The sequence below is a fragment of the Chelmon rostratus genome, chromosome 20 (assembly GCF_017976325.1).
Source record: "Chelmon rostratus isolate fCheRos1 chromosome 20, fCheRos1.pri, whole genome shotgun sequence".
In the NCBI taxonomy this organism is placed as follows: Eukaryota; Metazoa; Chordata; class Actinopteri; order Chaetodontiformes; family Chaetodontidae; genus Chelmon; species Chelmon rostratus.
The window spans coordinates 5,460,650-5,483,132 of record NC_055677.1 but is presented as its reverse complement, the minus strand read 5'-3'; the positions used below and the strand labels follow the sequence as shown (position 1 = coordinate 5,483,132).

The window sequence follows — 22,483 nt, the reverse complement described above, 5'->3', positions numbered from 1 at the left end:
ATGCTGGGTTCATTGGCCAGCTCTGTGTACAGTTAGCAGGGGGTCACCAACGAGCCCTGCCGTGTTTGTCTGTGCCGTTATATCACACGCGCACCTTGGCTGTGAAAACCTGCTTATCACAGCTTCATGCAGCCGTCAAGAAAAAACAAACATCACAGCAGTGTGATTTATGCACCGAGGTTTGTACTATCTGACAAGGCAAACGATCGTGCTCTGTATTGCTGCTGCAGACAGGAAACTTTTTTCCCTGAGCTCTGATTCTGTTTTAGGTGAATGAGCGACAGTGTGCACTGAAGGTCAAACTGAATGCCAACCTTCAGTCAATGAGAAGATTGTTGTTTTCAGCTCAAAGGAGCACGGCATGAGGATTATCAGCAACTGCGTCAAGAAATGAGCACATGAAAGGATGTGAGCCTGCTTGTATGCGCACACACACACACACACACGTGTCTCAGGCTTACCGGAAAGTAGAGAAGCAGAGCTCCACACAGGATGGCCTCCAGTAGGACTAGTCCTGATGCTCTGATACTCTGCCAAAAAAAAAAAAGATTTTATTTAATTAATAAACTTCTCTTTTATGCATCGTATACTTAAACCTGCATTAATTAAAGATTTTTGGCAATTTAGGGCTACCGCAAGAAGCTGTAAACACACCATTCATTCAGCAGACATGGAGCAGCATTAGGATTAATTTGGCATCATCTTTTTGGGGACTTGGCAATACTCATTCCTCTTTTAGCTCTCCTGAGGGAAATATTTAGGTCTTCAGCTGCTAAATGCTAAAAGCTCTGTATGTTCACCAGCTAGCTGCTAACTTTGGAGTTGTTTGGTGCTGCTGTTGGAAACCAATGAGCTGAAAGAAGCTAAAATGCTACATAAAGCTATTCAAGTTCCCTTATGTATGAAATAAGTCACATCTGAAATAAGATCATCTGATCATCATCTGAAAGAAAAAAAAGCAAGAAAAAATACTCATTTTTATGTTTTTGAATCACATAATAATAATAATAATAATAATAATAATAATAACATAAAATAATAATCACATAAAATGAAGGAGGTCTGAACCACTATAAAACAGCAGGATATCATAATATTCCAGGAGCATGAAAAAGAAACTGAAAACTCCCGCCTCAGGACTTTTTATAGAAAGGTTCACCATTTCAGGCACTCTGTGTGCCCTTCATGTATTATCTATTTATAGATATTTAATGACATATTGTCCTCTAATTCACATGATGCTGGAGGGGCTGTCAGAGAGCAGGAGACAACTGTGCAATTTATTTTAAAAAAGCAGACAAAAGATAACATTAAACTCGAGCTGCAGCTATGTAGACCAAACAAGGGATGTTGATCTTGTTTAAAATATTAAAGAAAGCATTCATCTGTAACCCAAATGAATTCATTTGTTTATGAAAATGAACTGTTTTTGATTTATCGCAAAGTTATCGCAAAGAGCTTTGAAACTAAGCTCTTAAATTTAGTTTGAGAAGATTAATGAGGATTACATAAATGAGGATTACATAATTATGACGAAGCCCCGGAGAATCTAAAAGTTTCATCTGCTTTATTAATGGGAGCAATCCTTTGTTCATCTCTGGCTGATATAATGGCAGAGTCTTCAGGTGTGTGGGAGCTCCCCTGTCGCCGGCGTGGTGAATCTTCAGGTTTATCCTCGCATGTCTAATGCTCAAGACAAAGCCTTCAATTAAGCCAATTAATTGACAGTAGAAACTAGAGGTTCAGAGGATTTTATAAGTTCAGTCAAAAGTTTACTCTGGTAGAAGGTGAACTCAGTATTTACCACTCTCACCGACTTTCATTTAAATTGAGCTCATAAGTTCTGCTTTTTCCAACATGACCCTGATAAATGAGACATACACTGTGTCTACAGTCACATTCAAAGTAGTACTCATACACTTGCATACAGATCTTTTTTTTTTTTTTTTTGTATTTGCAGTACAAAATCTTACATTTTTAGTAGAAACTGCAGCATTTTGAGCAAATAGTATAAGCAGACAACATGACTGAGTAGACAAAAAGAAAGAAAGAGCACTCCACTGAGCATTAACTCCACACTGTCCACTCTCTGGTGATGTGAATAAAAAACTCTACACTGTAGCACCATACCAAACTGCTCAATCCACAGAGACCTGATACTTTGCTGAAGTGCTATGAATACCTCCTGCATGAGCTAAATCTGAATGTTTGCTTTCCCTGCGGAGCATGAAGTTTCGTGTTTGCGAAGAAGTTTCTGCTTTTGATGATGCAGTGGAAATGCCATCACCCTTCAAGGTAATGTAGAGAATATGCTATTTACGAACACGATTAAATTAGATGGGGATGACATTGTCAGCCAGGTGCAACTCTCTGAGCATTTCTCACTGCCAAATACAACAAACATAAATTATGAATTAAAAACCAATGCGGATTTAATCTTTAGAAAGCTTAACGCCTACATATTATTCCACAAACTGTGGAAGATGTAGCGGTCAGCGGCCTGATGTATAAATTAGAGTAAACTTGCTTTAGTGCTCTCATTTGCACACACTGGTCGCAGTCCAAGTTGCTGATGTTGAATTGATCTGTAGCCTCGTGTCTGAGCTGTTTGAAATGATTTCAAAGCTTTATTGTGACCACCCACATACGGATTCACTGGTTTATTGATCCAAAGGGCTTTGATGACCATACAGCCCAGAAAACATCAAAAAGATAACTGATGTGATGTTGTAATTGTGAGTTGAATCTGTGTAGTTCTGTCTTATGCACTGCAGAGGTTTCAAACTTTCACTTTTAATGGTGAAACAAATTCCCTAGAAAATAAATGACAAACTGTGAGAATATTATTGTGTCTTCAAGATTTTAATATTTTAATAATTGTAATAATAACAACGAAAAACAGAGCTTTACTCTCTAGCAATCTCAATACTTGTCTAAAAGGCTCATTAGTCAGTCATAAAGGATGTCAGTTAAATTATAATTAATAAATCAAACTTTGTATGTAATGTAATTGATATAATTATGCCTACCTTATTCCTGCGAAAGTGGTAGATGAGTACCATGCTAACGAAGACGATCAGCAAACAGAGGCATTGGAAGGAGAGCACGGCCATGCGAAGAGCGCCGTCCTCTCGTGCCACACAGGGGGTGTCGTCTTTGCAGAAGGCACAGCCCTGCTGGCATGGCAGGCAGTCGCTGGATGACCCCTCGTCTGCATTGGGACCGTTGTCTGCAGCTTTTCCCATTTTCCCCATATCTGTCAAACAGAAAATAGCAATGTTTCCGTCATTTACACTGATCAATAAGCTTGTCAACCCTGTGCAGGTCTGATCACTTTTGTGTTCTAGGACATTGATAACTGGGGAGTGGAGTTCAGCTAATTTAAAAAAACTTAAATGATCATTTCTACAAAAAATAAATGTTAGTAGGCTAGCTTTTAGCAAAATGGATAAATGGTTGACATAAAATGTGTGATTAACAATTTATGAAAGTTGTGATAAAAGTTGAAATTATTATCACATAATAATGGAATGACATTGTTAGCTACAAGTAATGGATAAACTGTTAAAACAGTTTCAATGTTATCTAAAATTAATGGTTAAAAAGTTGAAACTGTTGGCTAAAAGTAACAGACAAATAGCTGAAATGTTAGCTAAAAGTGATGGATAAATGGTAGAAATTGTTACCTAAAAGTATATAGTTAGCTAAATGTTAGCTAAACATATGTAATTGCAATTGCTAGCTAAAAGAAACGGATGAATGTCGAATGTTAGCTAAAAGTAATGGCTAAATGGTCATAATGTTAGCTAAAAGAAACAGATAAATGTCAAATGTTAGCTAAAAGTAATGGAATAATGGTTAAAATGTTAGCTAAAAGTGATGGATAAATGGTAGAAATTGCTACCTAATAGTATATAGTTAGCGTAATGTTAGCGCAACGTATATAATTTCAATTGTTAGTTAAAATAAACAGATAAATGTCGAATGTTAGCTAAAAGTAATGGCTAAATGGTCATAATGTTAGCTAAAAGTAATCGAAAAATGTCAAAATGTTAGCTAAAAGTGATGGATAAATCGTCAAAATGTGAGTGAAAAGTGAAGGATAAATGGTTGAAATTGTTAGCTAAAATGAATAGTTAAAAGGGCGCAGTTCAATCAAATTCTGTGATTATTATATGAATTAGTGTAACAATTCCACTTTTATTTGACTGGTAAAGCAAAATGAGATAACATCCATCTTAAAATCAATTTCAATCAATATATTTGCAACATGCCTGAAGGTGCTGATGAAGAGGTATTTGAGTTCATAATAAAAAGGTTTGGAACCAAGCAATTACAAAAACCCTTTATTGTCACCTTTAAGCTATGATTCATCTTAACTTTCCTGGAGAAGTTTTCAGTTTCTTTTATGCAAAACTCGACCTGTAAATATGTAGGACTACATAATTCCACAAGTATCACATCAGTTGTTTAGACAGTGTTAATTTCATGTTTTCATGTTAGAAGCAGGTTGTGTAGTCTGTCAATTTCAATACTGTCAAATTTTCCTTGTTGAATTTTCCTGCATATCTGTTGAGATCTTTGTTATAAGACATAGATGGAGTGCTTCTGTGACAGACTGAAGTGTCCTGAGTATATATATGCTTATCCCTCACTGACCTTACAAGGATTCATCGACACTGTGTCAACACAGGGAGATGGATCTATATGTGTGAGCATGAAAAGTCAACAGTGCTGCACCTTGTTCAGTCACTGGCATATCATACAAGGCTGATAACTGCTGCTTCCTCTGGAAAAGAAGTACACAGAGGACATGCCGGGACTTAATCATTTTGTCCTGACAAGGACAGAGATGATGGGGGGTCCAAAGACAGAGCAGGTTCGTTGAAAGCATACTAGATCCGGGTGGGGAAAGTCAATGTATTCAACAATTACCACTGAGGTTGAGGAACCAGCCTCTAAACCGCTACCTGCCTCAAAAGGAGCTGCTCTGTTGTGGAGGGGTTTGGTCACGCTGGACAACAATGAAGGCTAAAAAAAACCTCCTGGTGAAATCCCTCCCAGGGTAAACTAAGGTAGCACCCAAACAAGCCCAGGGGGCAACAAGGAGCTATTGGTTTGTAAGAAATCCCCTGAGAGATGCCCATATGGTTGGGCTGATAACAAATGACTTGTATAGAGCTTTTATGGAGGCTTTATTGGAAACAGCCATTGTCTCAGAGATTTGCAGGGATTTTGCCTTTAAAAAGAAACTGGCCTATTTTTCAAAGCTATGACTCTGCACATCATTGATCCCTTCCAAAGGACTACTTATCTCCATAGCAATGAGTCACATCCTTCAGCTCATTCTCATTGGATTGTTTCCTGTCTCCTACAGTTGACTGACAGTAACAGCGATGGTGACTTCTCCCACATATTTACCAGCAAGATCCACCGTGGAAGATCACTGGGAGACAAAGGAAAGTGAGCTGCACTGGCTTTCTCTGCAAAGGAGTGTCAAGGATGTTCCCTTGTGGATTAACAGGCTTGTTATTGGCCCCATGGTGGGCCAGACTGCAGCACAACGCCTCGCTAACAGGCTTGCCTCTCCTCTCTATTATTGTGTTGTCAAAGACACACAAACACACACACACACACACACACTCACACTGAGCTTTCATGCAGCCTTGCACACATGAACACGTGAGTTTGTGTGCACTCACAGTGCAGCAAGCAGCACAAACAGGCAGCAGCAGACAGTGCAGACATAAAGAAATTGAAGGGAAGGGAAAATATTTTAGGGTAAAAAAATGGGTGCAATAAGATGAGTGGAGGCAGGAGGGAGGGAGGGAGGTAAATGGGTGAGAAAAGGGGTACAGTAAAATTGAGACAGACACAGAGGAGGTTTGAGTGGGACGAGACAGGAGGGAAAGTGGATCAAAATGAAAGTATGGCAGAGAGAGTGATGAAGGGCAGGTGAAAGCCACTGGGGCTCTGTGTCTGCAAAAGCCTTTTTTAATTAACTCGCAGCAGACAGAATAAACTGGGAAAAGTAACAACCATTAAGAAGATACTTCCCATCTTGAACCTGATTAGCCTCCCCAGGTACTGGGGCTGCTTCAATTTTCAGACGGGGCAGTAACGCATGTCTCTTCCATTACTGTACTTATAAAATGAAGATGTATAATGTCACATACAAGGTGAACATATACTTCTTTTACTGATGGGAAAAACATGAAAACTGTTCTCTATTCAGATACTGATTGTTCAATGTTAGCATGTAGCTACACACATTCCTCTGATGGGATACCTTTAAAAGTGATCAATGAAATAACCTCATTACAACACATTAATAAAGAATATATTGTGTCTGTCACCGAAACAGGTGATAACTGACTTACTGGTGAAGCCGTTGACAGCTACTCTGTTGGGGTGGTAGAATCCTTTCTTGCAGTGGCACTTGTACTTGTCCAAGACGAATCCATGACCGTGGATCGGCAAACACTGTGAGGAGGAACAAATACATGCATCAGCCACACAAAGACTTGAATTTCCTTCACGATAAATCTCTGAAAAGAATTTAAAACACGTCGTCTTGTAATGCAGACTGATAAGACGCCATTATAAAAGCAATTAAAACGTGTCAATACGAAACCAAAAGTAAAGCTGGAAATCAGTGAGCAGGACGCGGGATCAAATGTCTTGCGGGAGGGACGAGGGTCTAATTATTTAAAGTTGTGAGATTCCTCTCTCTGTCTAGCTGTGCCTTCTCGCCACTCAATATTAAATTAGCGAAGCTTCTTCCATTTGATTGCGAGTCTGATAGGAAACAGACTGAGGGAGAGAAAAACACGAGGGGTGTCGGGGGGCGTCCTCGGCAGACTTTGTGCACTGTTTGCCAAATTACAAGACATAATTAATATCTAAATTAAGAACAGACTTATTTGCATGATTAAAGGAGAACCATTAATTCTATTTCTTCTGGGAATGAGATTCCATCTTCTCTTCTGTATGAACATATTTGGGTCATTGACATGAAGCTCTAATTTTTCTTGCTCTCTGCCTGAAACTACACAACAGTCTAATTTTCACACAACGTGAACATGTTTCTCCGAGCAGAGACGATAATGACTTATGAATCCCAAGAAACGACGAGGGGCCCAGAATAGCTCCGGTGCTTCAGCTGACACTTGACACACTGTGAAGTGTTTGTGACCTGACGGTGAGAGATCCAGAGGCGAGGCCAGCGGCGGCGTCTAAATGAGGCATCAGTCACTGTGATGCTCGTCGCAGCCGACCGGACTCCGCACGTCTTAAGAGGCAGCTATTTCTGACTATCTCTCAAGGTCTTTTTTTCAGTCTGAGAGTGTCGGCCCTCGGTCGAAGGCTTGGAGAACGAGGTAATTACCAGGTAACTATTCAGCGAGCGAGTTCCTCGAACAAATTCCACTGAAGAGAGCAAAGCATTGAAAGTGGCGCTACGCTAATCTGTTGAAGATGGCTCCTCGTACCAGTGGTGACAGCCTTGAAAAGGGCCCTTTTGATCTTAAAATCGTGAACCTATGTTGAGCACATTGGAACGACGGATTTAGACTTCAACAGTATATTAAAGACCCTGGAAAAAAGACTGGAAATTTTTCTTTTCTCGAATGTTCAAACATTAGCCCCAGATATTCTGAAACGTACACCACCGTCATGCGTTGGAGCTCTCCACTGTTAGTGATTCTGAATGGAAACAACAAGGACTCAAATGCCATGATTTGACTTTTTCTGACTTAAATTCCCTCAAAACCAGAAAGAAGTGGTCTTAATATTTCATGTATCCAGTTTAATACCACATTACGGCCATATCTTTTGTTTGTGGTCGTGCAGCAGTCCATAACTTTACTTTGGTTCACTCTCACTGCTCTCGACAACCTTATTCGTTGTTTCCAGCCAAAACTCCTGATAAACCCACTGTGAAACAACTGACCGGCAGCTAACAGTGGAAAGAAACGTTAGCGAGTTGCTGGTGAGCATAGTGGAGGGATTAGCAGCTAAAGAGGCAGATATTTCACTCACACTGAATATTGGACTTCCATGTAAGTTGCCAGAAACACGACTTCAAATTAATGCTAATGTTGCTCTCTGTCTGGTGGATGGGTAACCAGGCAACTGTCTGTTAATGCTGCTTTAATCAAATTATCCTACTTCTCTATGGATTAAAGAGGGCAAAGCGAGCCACCATGGCAACCATCTACTGAAAACTAGCAAGCATCATGTGGCCATGCAACAGTCCAGAGAACAATGAGAAGAGCTTTAGATAATCTGGTGGATTATCTTAAAAGTCCTAAAAAAAAAAAAAACCCTTTTAGATGTTTGTGTTTTTAAAACCTGCAATAAATTCATATGTTAGCGCTGCTTGGACTGGATTACAACAGTTGCCAGCGTACCAGAGCCTCGCCTTTTGATTTAGGCTTCTGAGTTGTGTTTCCCTTCATAAAAACCTGCCAGGTGCAGCTGTAAATGAGCACTGTGCTGCAACGTGAGTCAGGGAACTGATTTCATCTCCCAACGGTTGTCTCCTCGGGACAGGTGGAGCGTGCTGCAGCTTCTGCCTGCCACTGTTAATATGCCCACCTCACTGAGAAACCAGAAGAAACAGCCTGAGACAGGTGTGTGTGTGTGTGTGTGAGTATGCATATTTTCCGTATGTGTGACAGAGGGAGCCAGAAATAGCCCTGGCAGTGCATCCCACTCCTGCCTGCTGCGGTGATTGATGCGGGGGCTCGGATGTGGAGTGTGTTGAATGGCGAAGCAGCCCAGACATTGCAGCCTGCCTCCCAGCTGCCTGCCATCAGTCACATGTGGTCTTAGCAGCAGTGGTCCGGCTAGGGGCCAGACTCATATCAAAAGGCCATAAAATGGAGATTTTGAACCAGATCTGTAAAGATCCTCACACAAAGATGAGGACCTAAGGAGACACCTGAAGTTATATTGAGATACAGTAACTGAATGACTGAAGATGATTTCCTTCCATAAGTTAACCTTTAAAAATATAATTTTCATAAAAAGATTTATTTGTGAAAACATATATATATATATATAATTACTTTTTTATATATAATTTTCATTAAAAATTTAGGTTAACTTAAAGGGGCCCATGTGTGTTTTTTTTGTTTTTTTTTGATGAGTGGGTCCCTATTTTGTTTATAGATGCACATTCCTTTGAATAGTGTCACACAGATCAACAGGTGGTGGTAATGCAAGAAAAGTGGCAATGCAAAAGCAAAATACATATAATATAAAAAGATTAGCCCAGCAAGCTAGCAACATGGATGTAAACATTTAAAGTTTGTTTTTTTTTAATTGGAGGAAATACATTAAAACTGATTTTAAAAGCCAACGTTTACTTTATGTACAATAGTGAATTTAAATGAAGTTAAACTCTACAACTGAAACAACTGATCGATCAGTCAATTAAAAGCTTTTTAAAAGTGTGGATTTCCTGCTTTTCTCAGTCATATATGTGATAGTTAATGAAAGGCGTTTGGGTTTTGGACAGTTGAAGACGTCACCTGTGGCTCTGAGAGCCGACATTTTTCATACTTTTTGCTGTCATGGTCTAAGAAGATCAATTAATTGACAATTGAAATAATTTGTCATATTATTCAAAGCTGAAACTTCTTTAGCAGTTCTTACTGAACTTTTTTTTTTTTTTAATCATTTACTGATGTAAATTACTCCATGATATACTGTCCTGGTCTATACAGGACTACATTATTTTGAAACTGCTGTAGTATTTCAAATAGAGTACACATGGCTGTGACCTACTTCTATATGCATGACGTATTCTATTAATTATTTGTGATCATGTTCTGCTGATAGCAAGCAACTGAGGCAGCCATATTGTTGTTCCTTCCATAATGTCTGAAAGCATCGAGCTTGCTACCAGAAATCACATCACATTTACCTGATGATTAATTAGGCTTGTATGGTTGAGAACACTAATGCAAATACACTAGCTATGTAGCTACCTGTGGGGTACAGAAATAAGTAAATATGATCTACCTCATTTATGTTTTATGACAGTCACATGTAAAAGAGACACCTACAGCTTGTACTGTATGTCTCCAGGCTCACTGCTGTTTACATCCCAGCTGTGGCAGCTGTCAATCACGCACACTCTGACATGCTAACTGCCATGGTGACATGTGTGTGACCGCAAGCAAGAGCCTTTTTATGGGAGTGCGTCACGCTGTCAGACCAGCATGGTTTGCCTGCGACAGAGCACTTATAAAAAGGCTGCAGGAATCAAAAACAGACACAACACGCACTCAGTCTCTCTCTCTCTCTCTGGCTTCAGTGCCGTTTCTTACATCACTGCTGTTTCCATCATTGTGATCAATTCATAATTTATTAGTGATCAAAATGCTAAAATATGAAATAAACCCATACTGAAGCAACAAACACAAACCAGAACTCCGTCTCAGCAGTGACCCAATGGAAGTAGGCCTGAATACTACATGGCCAAAAGTATACGGACACCCCACTTTTGGTCTGTTTTTCATGATTTGGGTTAGACCTTCAGTTCCAGTCGGGGTAAGTCTCATGCTATAGCATGTAATGATATTTTAGACCAGGGGCTCCCAACCTTTTGTGCTTGTGGTCTTTTAAAATAGAGCGATGTCTCAGGGTGGGGCTGAATAGGCAAAATTATCCATTTAAATATCCCAAAAATAAGTAAGTCTTGTAGAAATGTAATAACAGTTTTCAGAAACGCACTTCTCTGTTTCTATATGACAATGCCCCCGTGCACAGATAGAGAAATGATTCCCAGTCTGATGTGGAAGACTTTGACTGGCCTGCACAGAGCCCTGACCTCAACACCTTTGGGATGAATTGGAACTATGGCTGTGAGCCAGGGGTCCATTTCACAACAGCCATGTGCAAGTGCTACTTCCATGCACATGGCAAAGAGTGCCATTGCACAATTTCACACATGACTGTCATTTGCAAATTGCACATAAATTTGAGAGTCCTAACAGTCCTCTCACTTGCTCATGCATTGTGTTTCTTCTGATTTGGTAAACGTGTCAAAATTAGTGCGAAAGTCGCAGCTTGCACGCTGCAGATTTGGTGAACGGGCCCCTGGCCATATCAGTCAACATTAGTGTCTAACCTCATTAACACTCTTGTGGCTGAATGGGCCAATTTTAAAATATTTTTGGGTTGTTTTTGCCTTTATTTGAAAGTGACGGAAGGGAGATGACAGGAAATGAGAGGGGGGAGATGACATGCAAAGATTCCTGGCTGGATTTGAATCGGGAATGTTGCTGTTACACGGTCAGTGTATTTAACACCTAGGACCAGGATGCCAGGAATGTCTACATACTTTTGGCCATATACAAATTCAGTGAAATCCAAACATGTCCTTGACTGGCATAGGTATAAAGTTTCTAATATATATTTTAGACACATCAGGTGAGAATCTGCACTCTACAGAGTGCACTTTTCAAGTTTCTCATTATTCACATCCATTTTACTATATTTACTACGTTGCACAAAATGCATTAGTATAAAGCTAACCGACACTAAATCACACCAGCGGACAGACATGTTTAGTGTTGGTGCTGTGAGAGTTACGACCATGTAGTGGATTCCAGTTATCGTCTTTCTTTATTATTTATGACTTTGGGCTGTTTTAAGAGCCGTACTGTTGACCCTGACCCTATTTTTTGGAAGACTACCTGATGGTGGTGCATTAACACTGAGCACAGAGATGCCTAAAGGTTTTGATTGATTTAGGTGACACAGTGCCAGATGGTAAAGCATCTTGCCACCACCACAGTACTGCAGTGACTCAGAAAACACCGTTCTTTCAGCATTTAGAGGTGTTTAAAAGTGAGTTAACAGAGTTATTGTGGTTGTGGATAATGCTCTCGAATGCTTTTATACGATAGGAACTGTAACTTTCATCACATTTGGACAATAAAATTGTCATTTTGTTATTATTAAATACACTTTTGATATTCTAAACTAAAGCTGTTCTCGTGTGTGATGGATGTCAGATCTTTGATTGGTTTTCGGGGAACAGCACAGATTGGTACAATTCGAGGAAAATAATTTGTACTTTACTCAACTCGAATCAGCCGTCTCCAGCAGGCAGGAGGATTAGGTCTATAAAAATCCCCAGGATGCACTGAGGTTTTCAGAAACCAAACCTTTTTAAGTGGCGTCTTTCCATGAAGTTTGTGGCAGAAGAATCACTCTTGGCATGTGGTCTGATTTTTGTGGAGTTTTCCAAAGCAATCGCACATCCTGACCAGAATGTTGAAACTGAATCTGATGGCATTGCTAATTACTTATTTTACCAAAAATGAATATTGCAATCAATTTTCTGATTTTAAATTGTTGCCAGCATGAATAAATATGTCATCAAATTTTATATTTGTCGAAAAATGATTATATAAATGTGATTGTTTTATATTTCTTAAATGTTTTTAATGAAAATACAGTGACCAGCTGATCAAATACAGTGCTTTATACACTGTTCTTCGACATAAAAAGTATTTTATTTCTCTGTAATGTTGAAAAAATGTACACAGAGTGTCAAAAGTGTTCTTTATAACTTAAATGTGTGGTCAGTAAAAGAAAAACGGGGTTAGAAAAATTATTTGTTGTTGTTAGCCTTTAAAGAACATATGAAATGCAACAAAACAATGGGATGGAATACAAACCATGCTGTTTGTCTCAGCGAATGTGTTTTGCACTGTGATAACATGCAAAACATGTCTTGTTTTAAGCATAATTCAGTGTAAATACTCGCGCAAACAAGAAAGTGAGGACCTCAATAACCTTTAAAATAAATTCAGACTATAAATGCACTACAGCTGCATATCTACTGTAGATCATTGCATTAAGCTACATTAGACCGCAGCACTGCCGGCATACAAATGTGCACACTACATATTCTTTCTCCTGACATCAAATGCAGCAGTTCTCCTCCATCACCTTTCTGTGACATGAAGCAGGGGAATAAAAACCAACTCCAAGAGTAGCGCTAATTGATGCAGAGGCCGGGCATCTTCCACCTGACCAGGAAACCAGGAACTAGCTGAATTCTGCTGGCTAATTAGAGCCTGCCGAGGACCTCTCTTTGATATAAGCCCACGCGCTTCCGGTCCAGCACCGTGCCTAATCAACCACTAACAGGCCTCTGTAGATGTTTGTAATGATCCTACAGAGTGCAACATCAACCCAGAGGAAAGCTCATCGTCCAGTAATTACAGATTGAGCTATAGAAGGCACAGAAAGGAGGTGAGAAGAAAAAGACTTGGCTGGAGGGCAATTTACTCTGCACATACAGTACAGTTGTGTCTGTGCTGCGAACTACCACCTCTGGATGTGTATGAAGGCACCAGGGAGAGATGGTGTCTGTTCTAGAGGAAGAACTAAAAAACAAAGACAGGCCGAATTAGATTCTTTAAATAAATTAAATGCACATGTACACCTGGACACATTTTCCGTGATTTTACACAGTAAGATGCAATTACTCCTCTCAGAGAGTACTATGACTTTAGTTGGTGATATCACCAGCATCATCTGGCCTTGGGCTCAGAGACACACTGACACTAACAGGGCATGGAGGGTCCAACAAAGGGGCACTACGTTGCATTTAGAGATGCGTAGGCTGCAGAGCTTTTGGAGTTTAACTCACTGTGGGGACTAAAAGTCGACTATCTCTGCTCTTTTTTATGTGTCTCTTACACGTTCTCCAGCCTAATGGGGGATAAGTTGCTGAAATGCTCCTTTAACTTGTACTAAAGGTAAGAGCCCAGCTCTCTAACACACTTTTATCTGTTTATTTGGGTGGGTTGCGCTTGAGTTTGGATGCATTTAGTCAAAGTCCTTTTGGACAAAACCTCCATCTAAATACATGTTGTGTAAAGTTATAAAATGGAAACCAATGGGCTTGATTCAAGGCAGGTTTGAGCCTGAAATGTAAATGTACATGATGCTATTGTTATTGATCATGACATTCATCAGTCAAGTTCATGATGGAAGTTGATTCGCCAAAATCACATGACAACCTCTTGACTTTTGGGTGGATGAGATAAAAATCCAAACGCCACCTTTCGTTAGAACCAAACAGGATGAATCTCAATAGGTGCTGTCGAGAATTCAGCAGTGGTACAATTACAACAAGACGCATAAGAATTACAATGTTACGTCAATAAAAAGTAAAGTGAACTATGAAGTAGATGAAGTCTAATAATGTCAGTGAGAATATAAAGGGTATACTATGATTTTGGCTCACTAATCATTTATTGCCTCATAAATGGGTCCATTAGTTAGAGCAGCAAGTTTTTGTGTGTAGCTCTGTGTGTGAGAGAGAGCACAAGAGACAGAGGAGAAAACCAAAAGAGAGAGAGAGGAATGAGTTTTGACGTCAATATATTTGCTCCAGGCCGGGTTCATGCTTTTTTCGCTGTTGGACAAGGACTGGGCTAAATAAATTGTTACTGGATCTGGCTCGGACCGCAATTCCAGGCCTGTGCATTACTCTAACTCAGACACACACAGTCACAGAGACGCTGCAGAGAGCTGGATAGCTGTGGCTCTGCGCTCAGAGGGACAGCTAGACAACACAGCCAGGCCTTTAAACGAGGTCAACTAGCAGGAGTTAGCCGGAGCAGAGCTGCCCGGGCAGCAGGGGCCTCGCTTTGGGTGCAGTCCAAAGACCAAAGCCTACACACCAGTGAGATAAACGCTCTGGCCTGGAGGGAGCTTAACATTGCCATCAGGCTGAGACTAGTACACACAACAGACACCACTGGAATATTGCTTTCATAATCACATTCGCAGCTTATGTAAGTGTCAAAGTGAACCAGCCGCCATATCTACTCCATGTTCGCACGGTAAAATGCACAGTAATGTTGACTCCTGCAACTTGCAGTGGACAGTCCTGCAAATAGATGTACACAGCCCCACAGTCAGTGGGGGTCCAAGGGTACAGATGACTCGTGCAAAGATCTAACTTGTCATCCCATACCCCATTTTAACAGCGGGGGGCTGTGCAGCTAGGCAAAATAGACTTTACCTTCTTAACCCTTAAGTAGGGTTAGCATGGTATGAGGGCCCAGTTTGGAGAATGTTGTCCCCTTGTCCATAATCCCTAATGGCTGGCCTGCATACACTCGTGCCAAAACAAGGACAATGATCACTTAACAAAGAGGGATCAGGCGTGCACAAAGTTTTCTGACATCCTCTCAGCAGCCTCCAGCAACAACAGGCGCAAACAGCATCACGGGTGATGAAGGGAGGCGTGTTGCTGTTGTCCTCGCACCCCACATGACTCTCGACCATCCTCATACAGTAACAGTATCGTCCTGATTTGCAGCTTCACGGTGATTTAAGGAAGCTGAATTTTTCAATCTAGAGAACAGTTGTTCTTAAATTTTCTTTGATAACATGTTTGAATCCAGCATTCACTGTCTGCCTGACCCTTCGCAGGCCATCGATGTTGTCTTTGCTAATGCAAGATGAAGGAAATTAGCGATTACCATCTGTGAAGAGATGTGGATTCAACACTACAGATGGAAAAGTCAAGACAGCGAGCAGTTTCAACATCAGCGATGAGCTCTGACCCGAGCGCTCATGTTGAAAGGACCCAGCTGAGATGTCTGGAGCATCTGATCCTGCCGGACGCCTCCCTGTGGAGGTATTCCAACGCAAGTCCAACTGGGAGGAGACCTCGTGGCAGACCCAGAACACACTGGAGGGATTATATATCCCCTCTGGTCCAGGAACGCCTCAGGATCTCCCAGGAGGAGCAGAGGATGTGGCTGAGAGGGATGTCCGGGCTTTCTTGCTCAGCCTGCAGCCATCATGACATGGACCCCGATAGGTTGAGGAAAATGGAGCGCTGGTCAAAAATATTCAGGCGGAAAATTGACCGATTTGTTGTACTTTCTATCTGCGGAGCAGCTCTGTGCAGGGTTACGTAAACAGCTTCATCAGACCTAAACTGAAGTGAAGGCAGGTTACTTTTGTGCACGTAAACCAAGCTACCATCGCTAAATCTTTTTGTCTGCGTCTCTCACTCTTTCTCCGTCTATTGCGATCCACTGTAAGCACACAGCTGTACTCATTTCACATCCAATCTCATGGGTCCCTAGACAAATGTTACCTCTACATTCCACTTTTTTCCCCCCATCCTCCGCGGACTGACTGTTTGCTTTCTGCCTCGGTTTACCGTGTGCCGCCAAGGCCGGGCACAGCGGATGTAAGACTGCGCCCGGGGGCGAGTGTACTCAAGTCTTCAAAGTGTTTCCATGTAAATGCAGTTCCAGCATTATCCACAGAGCCAATTAACGGGACAGCGGTTAAGGAAGGGCTGCGCTTCGAGGGGCCGGGGGCCAGAGTTAAAACCAGAAGTGTCCTGTGATCTCTCGTCCCACTGCGTTACACCCAACAGCCCTCAACCTTGATGTTTTCATCTCTTGTACCAGGAGGCAGGAATGCAGGACACAGAGCATCTTGCTAGTGTCCAGTGTGGCATTTGAATTTTGGATATCAGTGGTGTCATTCATTGGTAACACAAAAATGTTCCAGAAGGCAGAAAAGCGCACTTACAAACAACATTAAACACTACTGCAAACTTAATTATAATGTTACTATAACATTTCTGCCGATAGATGCCCCATTATTGTACACACTTGACCTTTAAGCAACATTTAGGTCACATGCTAGTATGTAATCCAAGATGGCGGCGCCTGCAGACGCAGCGGCTCGTAGCTCCCGTTTTTATGTTTTTGTTTGTTTGTTTTTTTTGCACATTGTCCACCTTCACCTCCACCTTCTGTACACACACACTTGACTAAATGGTCAGCCATTTGCACTCAGTATATACATTTTAGTATATTTCGGCTGCTGTTCGTATATTTTATTGTTTATTGTCTTAGTATATTTTTCATTTCTGGTATATTTTTATTGCATTTACGCATTTTTTTACTGCCTGTTTATTTTATTCTAGTATCTTTATTTCATTTTATTATCTTTCTTATCTTTCTTATTGTTTCTAACATGGGGGTTGCAATACAAATTTCAGTGACATGTTATGCTCAGTGACAATAAAGGCAATCTTGAATCTTGTAATGATCCGCTAAATTTAAGTTACGCTAAGCCAAGTTTCCATTGCACTTTGTGAGGTTACACAAGCTTTTCCACCCCAGCAAAGCATTACTTTTTTTCTCTTTTGCCACATTTCATCGGCACTCAGGGTTTTGCGCTTCAACTGAAAACGTGCATAAAAAAGCTGCATAAAAAAAACACATTTAGTGACGCTTTGGGAACAAGAATCTGATTCCACACTCGCTGTGGGGGTAAAGTTGTTCATACAAACTGAGTCCAGACTGAATTTTTTTTTTGGGATATTGAGTGATGAAATATGGGCAACGATACAGAAAATATTCAAAGTGTACTCAAGTTTTCTGACCCAGACTGTGTTGGCATAACGCATGCAGCTAAAAAAACATTTAAAAAAAGGGTTTGTTTTTCTCTCTCCAGCTCTGAAAACTTTTGAAAACTGTTTCCAAGATGTAACGCTTCATCCATCTGCTGAGCTGCAGATCTCTGTCCATCCTCCTTAATCTTTCTGTCCACAGCAGAAAAAACACACATTTGCCTTTTTTTTTTCCTGATTTCCTGGTCTCACATCCTGGTCTCCATGCTACGTTACTACAATGCTGCGCAAGTCACAAAAGGATTTGCTCAAATTGAAGGCTGAATTTAAATCCACTGGTGCACAGCAGTATTGTATTTCCTTCCTATCAAACACCCTTATCAGCTCTGAAGCATAATCACAGCTCTGGTGAGATCACTGTAGATAATTAGCAATTACCCTATTTATAGGCTCCGGAACATAGCGAGGAACGTAGTTAATAAGGATGCTTCAAGCCCTTTCTCTCCAGCCAAATTGGTGAGACGAGATCAGCGGGGTGAACGGGGCGTGGCCTGGTGTGAAACTGCTCTTTACATGGGTCCCTGGAGGGAACCCCTGCCCCACTACGATGTCACGTTAAAAAAAAGGGGGGGGGGGGATTCCCAAGACGCTAAAAAGCTATTTTTATCTTACAATGCACAACCCAGCCTGCAGATGAAGGTGTAAGCATTTTTGTTGAATGAGTGTAGAGGGAACGCTTACTTCACATCACATTCATAAAGGGGCTTGGGGAGTCAGCAGAGCATACAGCATGCTAAGTGAACAGTCAGCGAAGGGTGACATATTCTGAATGTGACATCAAACTATACGATATGTTAGGAATTTATTGAAGAAAACATGCCCTAACGAGCAGTCTCACTTCAAAATTGAACAGATAAATTCCTGGTAGTCGTTACTGTTGATCAGGGATTCCATAAACACGTGAACACAAACAGGACCGGCTACTAACGAGAGAGAGGAGAAGTGATGAAGAGGCCGCTTCTTTTAATAAATGCATAAATAAACACCTGTGAAACGCCACAGTCATATCAACACGAGCGAAACAGCTCACTGCTGTGGGTGTTTGCTTTCCCAGGTCACCCTAACCCTAACAGCTGAATACTTTAGTGTAATAGAAATATCATTACAAGAACAGTTTTACTTTTTTGCTCAATTTAAAGTATGTTTGACATATGCTTTTAGAAAGTGCACGTCTAAATAAATCTCATTCATTTCTACTTAAATTTATTGAAAATGAAATGATTGTACTATTGTTAGTACTCACAGCCCTCAAGCTAGCATGTTAGCATTGGAACATTTTGGCTGCACTTTCTCTGCCACTGTTATGCAAGTAGCTAGCTATAGCTTTAGCCTTGTAGAAGACTCGAGTCATGCGTTATAAGTGCACAGGCAGAGTGTGCACAGGTAGGCAGGTACATAGGTAGACAGGTAGACAGGTAGGTAGGCCATCCAGTCATTTCATGAAGGCCGAATGAGATGATTTGATGGACTTATTACAAAAATGCAACAGGCACAGATACCAGATTGTCATTCTGTTTTCTGATAGTGCATTCTACTATTGATTGCTATAAGGAGAATTTTAACAAATATATATTAAAAAATCTTCTAAAATACATTTATTTGCACATTTCATTACTTTAGTTAATTTCAGCAGATGAATACCGGCTGTGTCGTTTCCAGTGTAACCGAAAAAATGGACAGTTTCTAGTAGAAAATGATTGCTCACACAAAAGGCAAGTCATTATGGGACAGAATGAGGCCTCAAACTGTTGTATGCAAATGGAGCAACGTGTCTGATGCCCAAATCAATCTTTTTTGTGACACACAGATTAATGAGTTTCAGCTTTGAAAGTGTTTTAAATTAATCTCATCAATCCAACCTGCCATACGTCCTTCACAGGCTGAAGGCATGAACCAATCAAAAGAAGGGAACTTCACACTGGCTCTTGGGCCCTCATGTAATTCAAGTGCTGGGGGTTGAGCAAACATTACACTCTTGTGCCAGGAAATGTTTGTCCTCCTGTAGCCGTCCACGTGCCTTGCAGATAAAGCACTTGTTATCATGGCTGCCAATACGATACATGGCCTTTGTCTAATCTTTGTAAGTTATAGACAGCTGCAAGTAAAGATTACAGGACAAGAGACAATGAGATGTAAATCACAGAAACAAAGGATGACATGAATAGCTTGGTTTGCAGTCACCTCCGGGGTTAATGCCAGTCAGCTTTTCTTCCTTGTCTTTTTTTAAATCTGACTGCAGCAGTGTCTCAATCAATGTGAATGAACGGGAGACCGCTTCTTTGATCCACGTCAGTTTCATATGAACCTGTTCACAATGCGAAGACTTTAAACCGACCACAGATCACTCACACGCACAACAAGACTCTGATTGGTCGGTGGTGACCAGATTTCCAGAGAGCCAGATGTGGAAAACATGATGGAAATGTGGCGTTCATGTTTGTTTCATGTATTGATTTGCTCCTCGCAGATCTGATGTTTTCCTGACCATGAAAACGCTTCACACTGTCATCCTTTTACAAATCAAAGGTGTCGTATGATGCATACATTTGAAAGCCCCTTGAGGCATATTTGCTAAGTCTAAGGCAAAAAAAAATATATATATATTTTCAATGTCAGATTATTAAAACATTCCTGCTGATAAATGTTGAGTAACATTTAAAAATTTAACTTACACTAAGCCAAGTTTCCACTGCACTTTGTCAGGTTACACAAGCTTTTCCACCCCAGCAAAGCATTACATTTTTTCTCTTTTGCCACATTTCATCAGCACTCAGATTTTTTTTGTGCTTGCATAAAAAAACCAGTGGAAAAAAAACACATTTACATTTAGTGACGCTTTGGGAACAAGAATCTGATTGCACACTCGCTGTGGCTAAAGTTGTTCATATGGTGATATTTGAGGACAAAAATCTGATCACATAGTGATATGAAGACAAAAACAATCTGAGAACTAGTTATTTTTGGGTTAAAACTGCAAGAAGATTCTGATATCTGGACAAAAACAATCAAAATCTGTTCCTGACAAGGTTTCGCTATTATCAAAGGGTTAAGACTTGAGGCTAGAATCACACTTAGGTTAGGATTAGTGTTGGGATGGGGGATACAGTGGTCATGGTTGGAGGTATGAGCCTCCAGGGAATGAATGTAAGTTAATGTGCTCGCTTGTGTGCACTTTTCTGTTTGCAAGACTGGGAGAGAGAGAAAATAAGAGAGAGACAGAAGGTGAGAGCAGGAGGGTAGCAGCAGTTGTTCAACACTGATGGCGTTATTAATTCAGCAGCACAAGGTACACGGCGGAGAAATCAGCGTGTGATTGAGATGATAGCCGGCTGGGCCGGGACAACCTTGTGAACCAAGGTCAAGATGTAACCGTGATTCAACATAAGAGCTGGAATATCCACTCCAGGTTTTCAACAACAGAGAGAGCACCACAGCAAGGCAAAAATAAACCATGTACAAAACATCATAACCATCAAACGTCCCCTGTCACGCTGTGATTTGACACCTATTTTGTGTGTTTTGGTGTAGACAGTCAGTCCTTTGTAGCCATATGGGTTGTTAGCTTTAGCGCTAGAATGACTGGAATAACAAAATTATAATGCTTGAACTCTGGCAAAGAGTTTGAATCCAAAGTGCAAATGCATTCTGGGAAGTGAATTTGTACTTCATTGTCACCTCCAAAATGTGTGAATATGTTGACTGGAATCGCTACACGAAGAGGAAAAGACAGAAAACGAGGGCAAAAATGAAGAAGAAAGATGAAGAAGAGGGCATAAAGGTGCAGTCAGGTTATTGATCACGTTATTGGTCCACTTCACTCAAACATCAAATCACTCCGAATCTCATCTTTGATCAGTTCATGACTTTTGACCAACATGTTAGTGAGCTTGTTCTGTCCTGTTTTCTTCAGCTTTAGAAATACAAAAATCTGATATATTCTGCAGATTTTCATTTTCTCCCAACTTGATTATTGTAATTCCCTCTACTGCCTCAGTTGAGCGGCTATAAACCGTAAACTAGCCATTTGTTCATTTATTTTTGTTTTTTGCTGTGTGGGAAGCACTTTGTGTGCTTTTAAAAGTGCTGTATAAATGAAGTTTTACTTTATTACTTATTTTCTTAGATGAACCTGAGTCTGCAGCCATGCTAGCAGCTCCGTGTGGCTAAATTTGGCTAAATGCTAATATCAACATGCTAACAGCTTAAAAATGACAAAGCTGATTTGCTGATTAACACTAGTTACTTTAGGATATATGGTCATCAACCAAAAGTCTCAAACAAACTGACATGTTGACCTGATGATGTCTCTAAATCACCACAGTTATTATAATTAATCTTAAAGTTGTTGACATGTTTTACTCAAAAACACAACCTCAAGGTGGCGCTAGAGGAAAAGTCAGGGGATCACCAAAGCTGGCAGGATTCCTCCTCTGGGGACCATGATTGTCTGCACAGCGTTTCATAGCAATCCATGCTAAAGTTGTCGAGATATTTGAGTGTGAACTGACGTTTTCATATCGTTCTCGGTGTGTAAATGTTTCTAACCCACAGGTCTCACTCTTCTCACTCAGCAGCCCTCAACAGGAAACGCAGCAGAGTTAGGGGTCCTTGCAGTGCCGGCTGGAGTAATCATTCAGGTTATGTGTCACTGGCTTTCACAGGCTACAGTCCCCCAGGGCTCCACCACTTGTTCTGAGCAATAAGCTAATTGATTGAAACATTCATCATCATCCGCAGCCGCCTTCTCGTATGAAAGGTGCCCCCCGGGCGGCAAAGTCCTAGACTTTTGAAGAACGGTGAAGAACACTAATGGAGGTGCCATTAGTGAAAGGTGAGAGGTGGGGGAAAGAAATGCAGGAAACCATCAGCCTCAAACAGCATGTGCACACTTTTTCGACAGGAAAGTCAAGATTGCGGTTAAAATCTTTGGGCTCCGTGCTTGCTTGGCTACGTAAAAGCTCATCTAGCTTCACCGTGATCGGCACAAGTCATTATCAA

General features: G+C 40.8%; 1 protein-coding gene across 1 annotated transcript in view; it reads right to left on the bottom strand.

Moving 5' to 3' along the window:
* gpr158a (G protein-coupled receptor 158a) overlaps positions 1-22,483 on the bottom strand; it is a 62,034-nt gene that overhangs the window by 22,528 nt on the left and 17,023 nt on the right. Inside the window, exons 3-5 of the mRNA XM_041961812.1 lie at positions 6,381-6,483; positions 3,030-3,256; positions 462-530 (exon numbers count right to left, since the gene is read on the bottom strand). Of these exons, the coding sequence (XP_041817746.1) occupies positions 462-530; positions 3,030-3,256; positions 6,381-6,483 (399 nt within the window). The remainder of the gene's footprint in view (positions 1-461; positions 531-3,029; positions 3,257-6,380; positions 6,484-22,483) is intronic.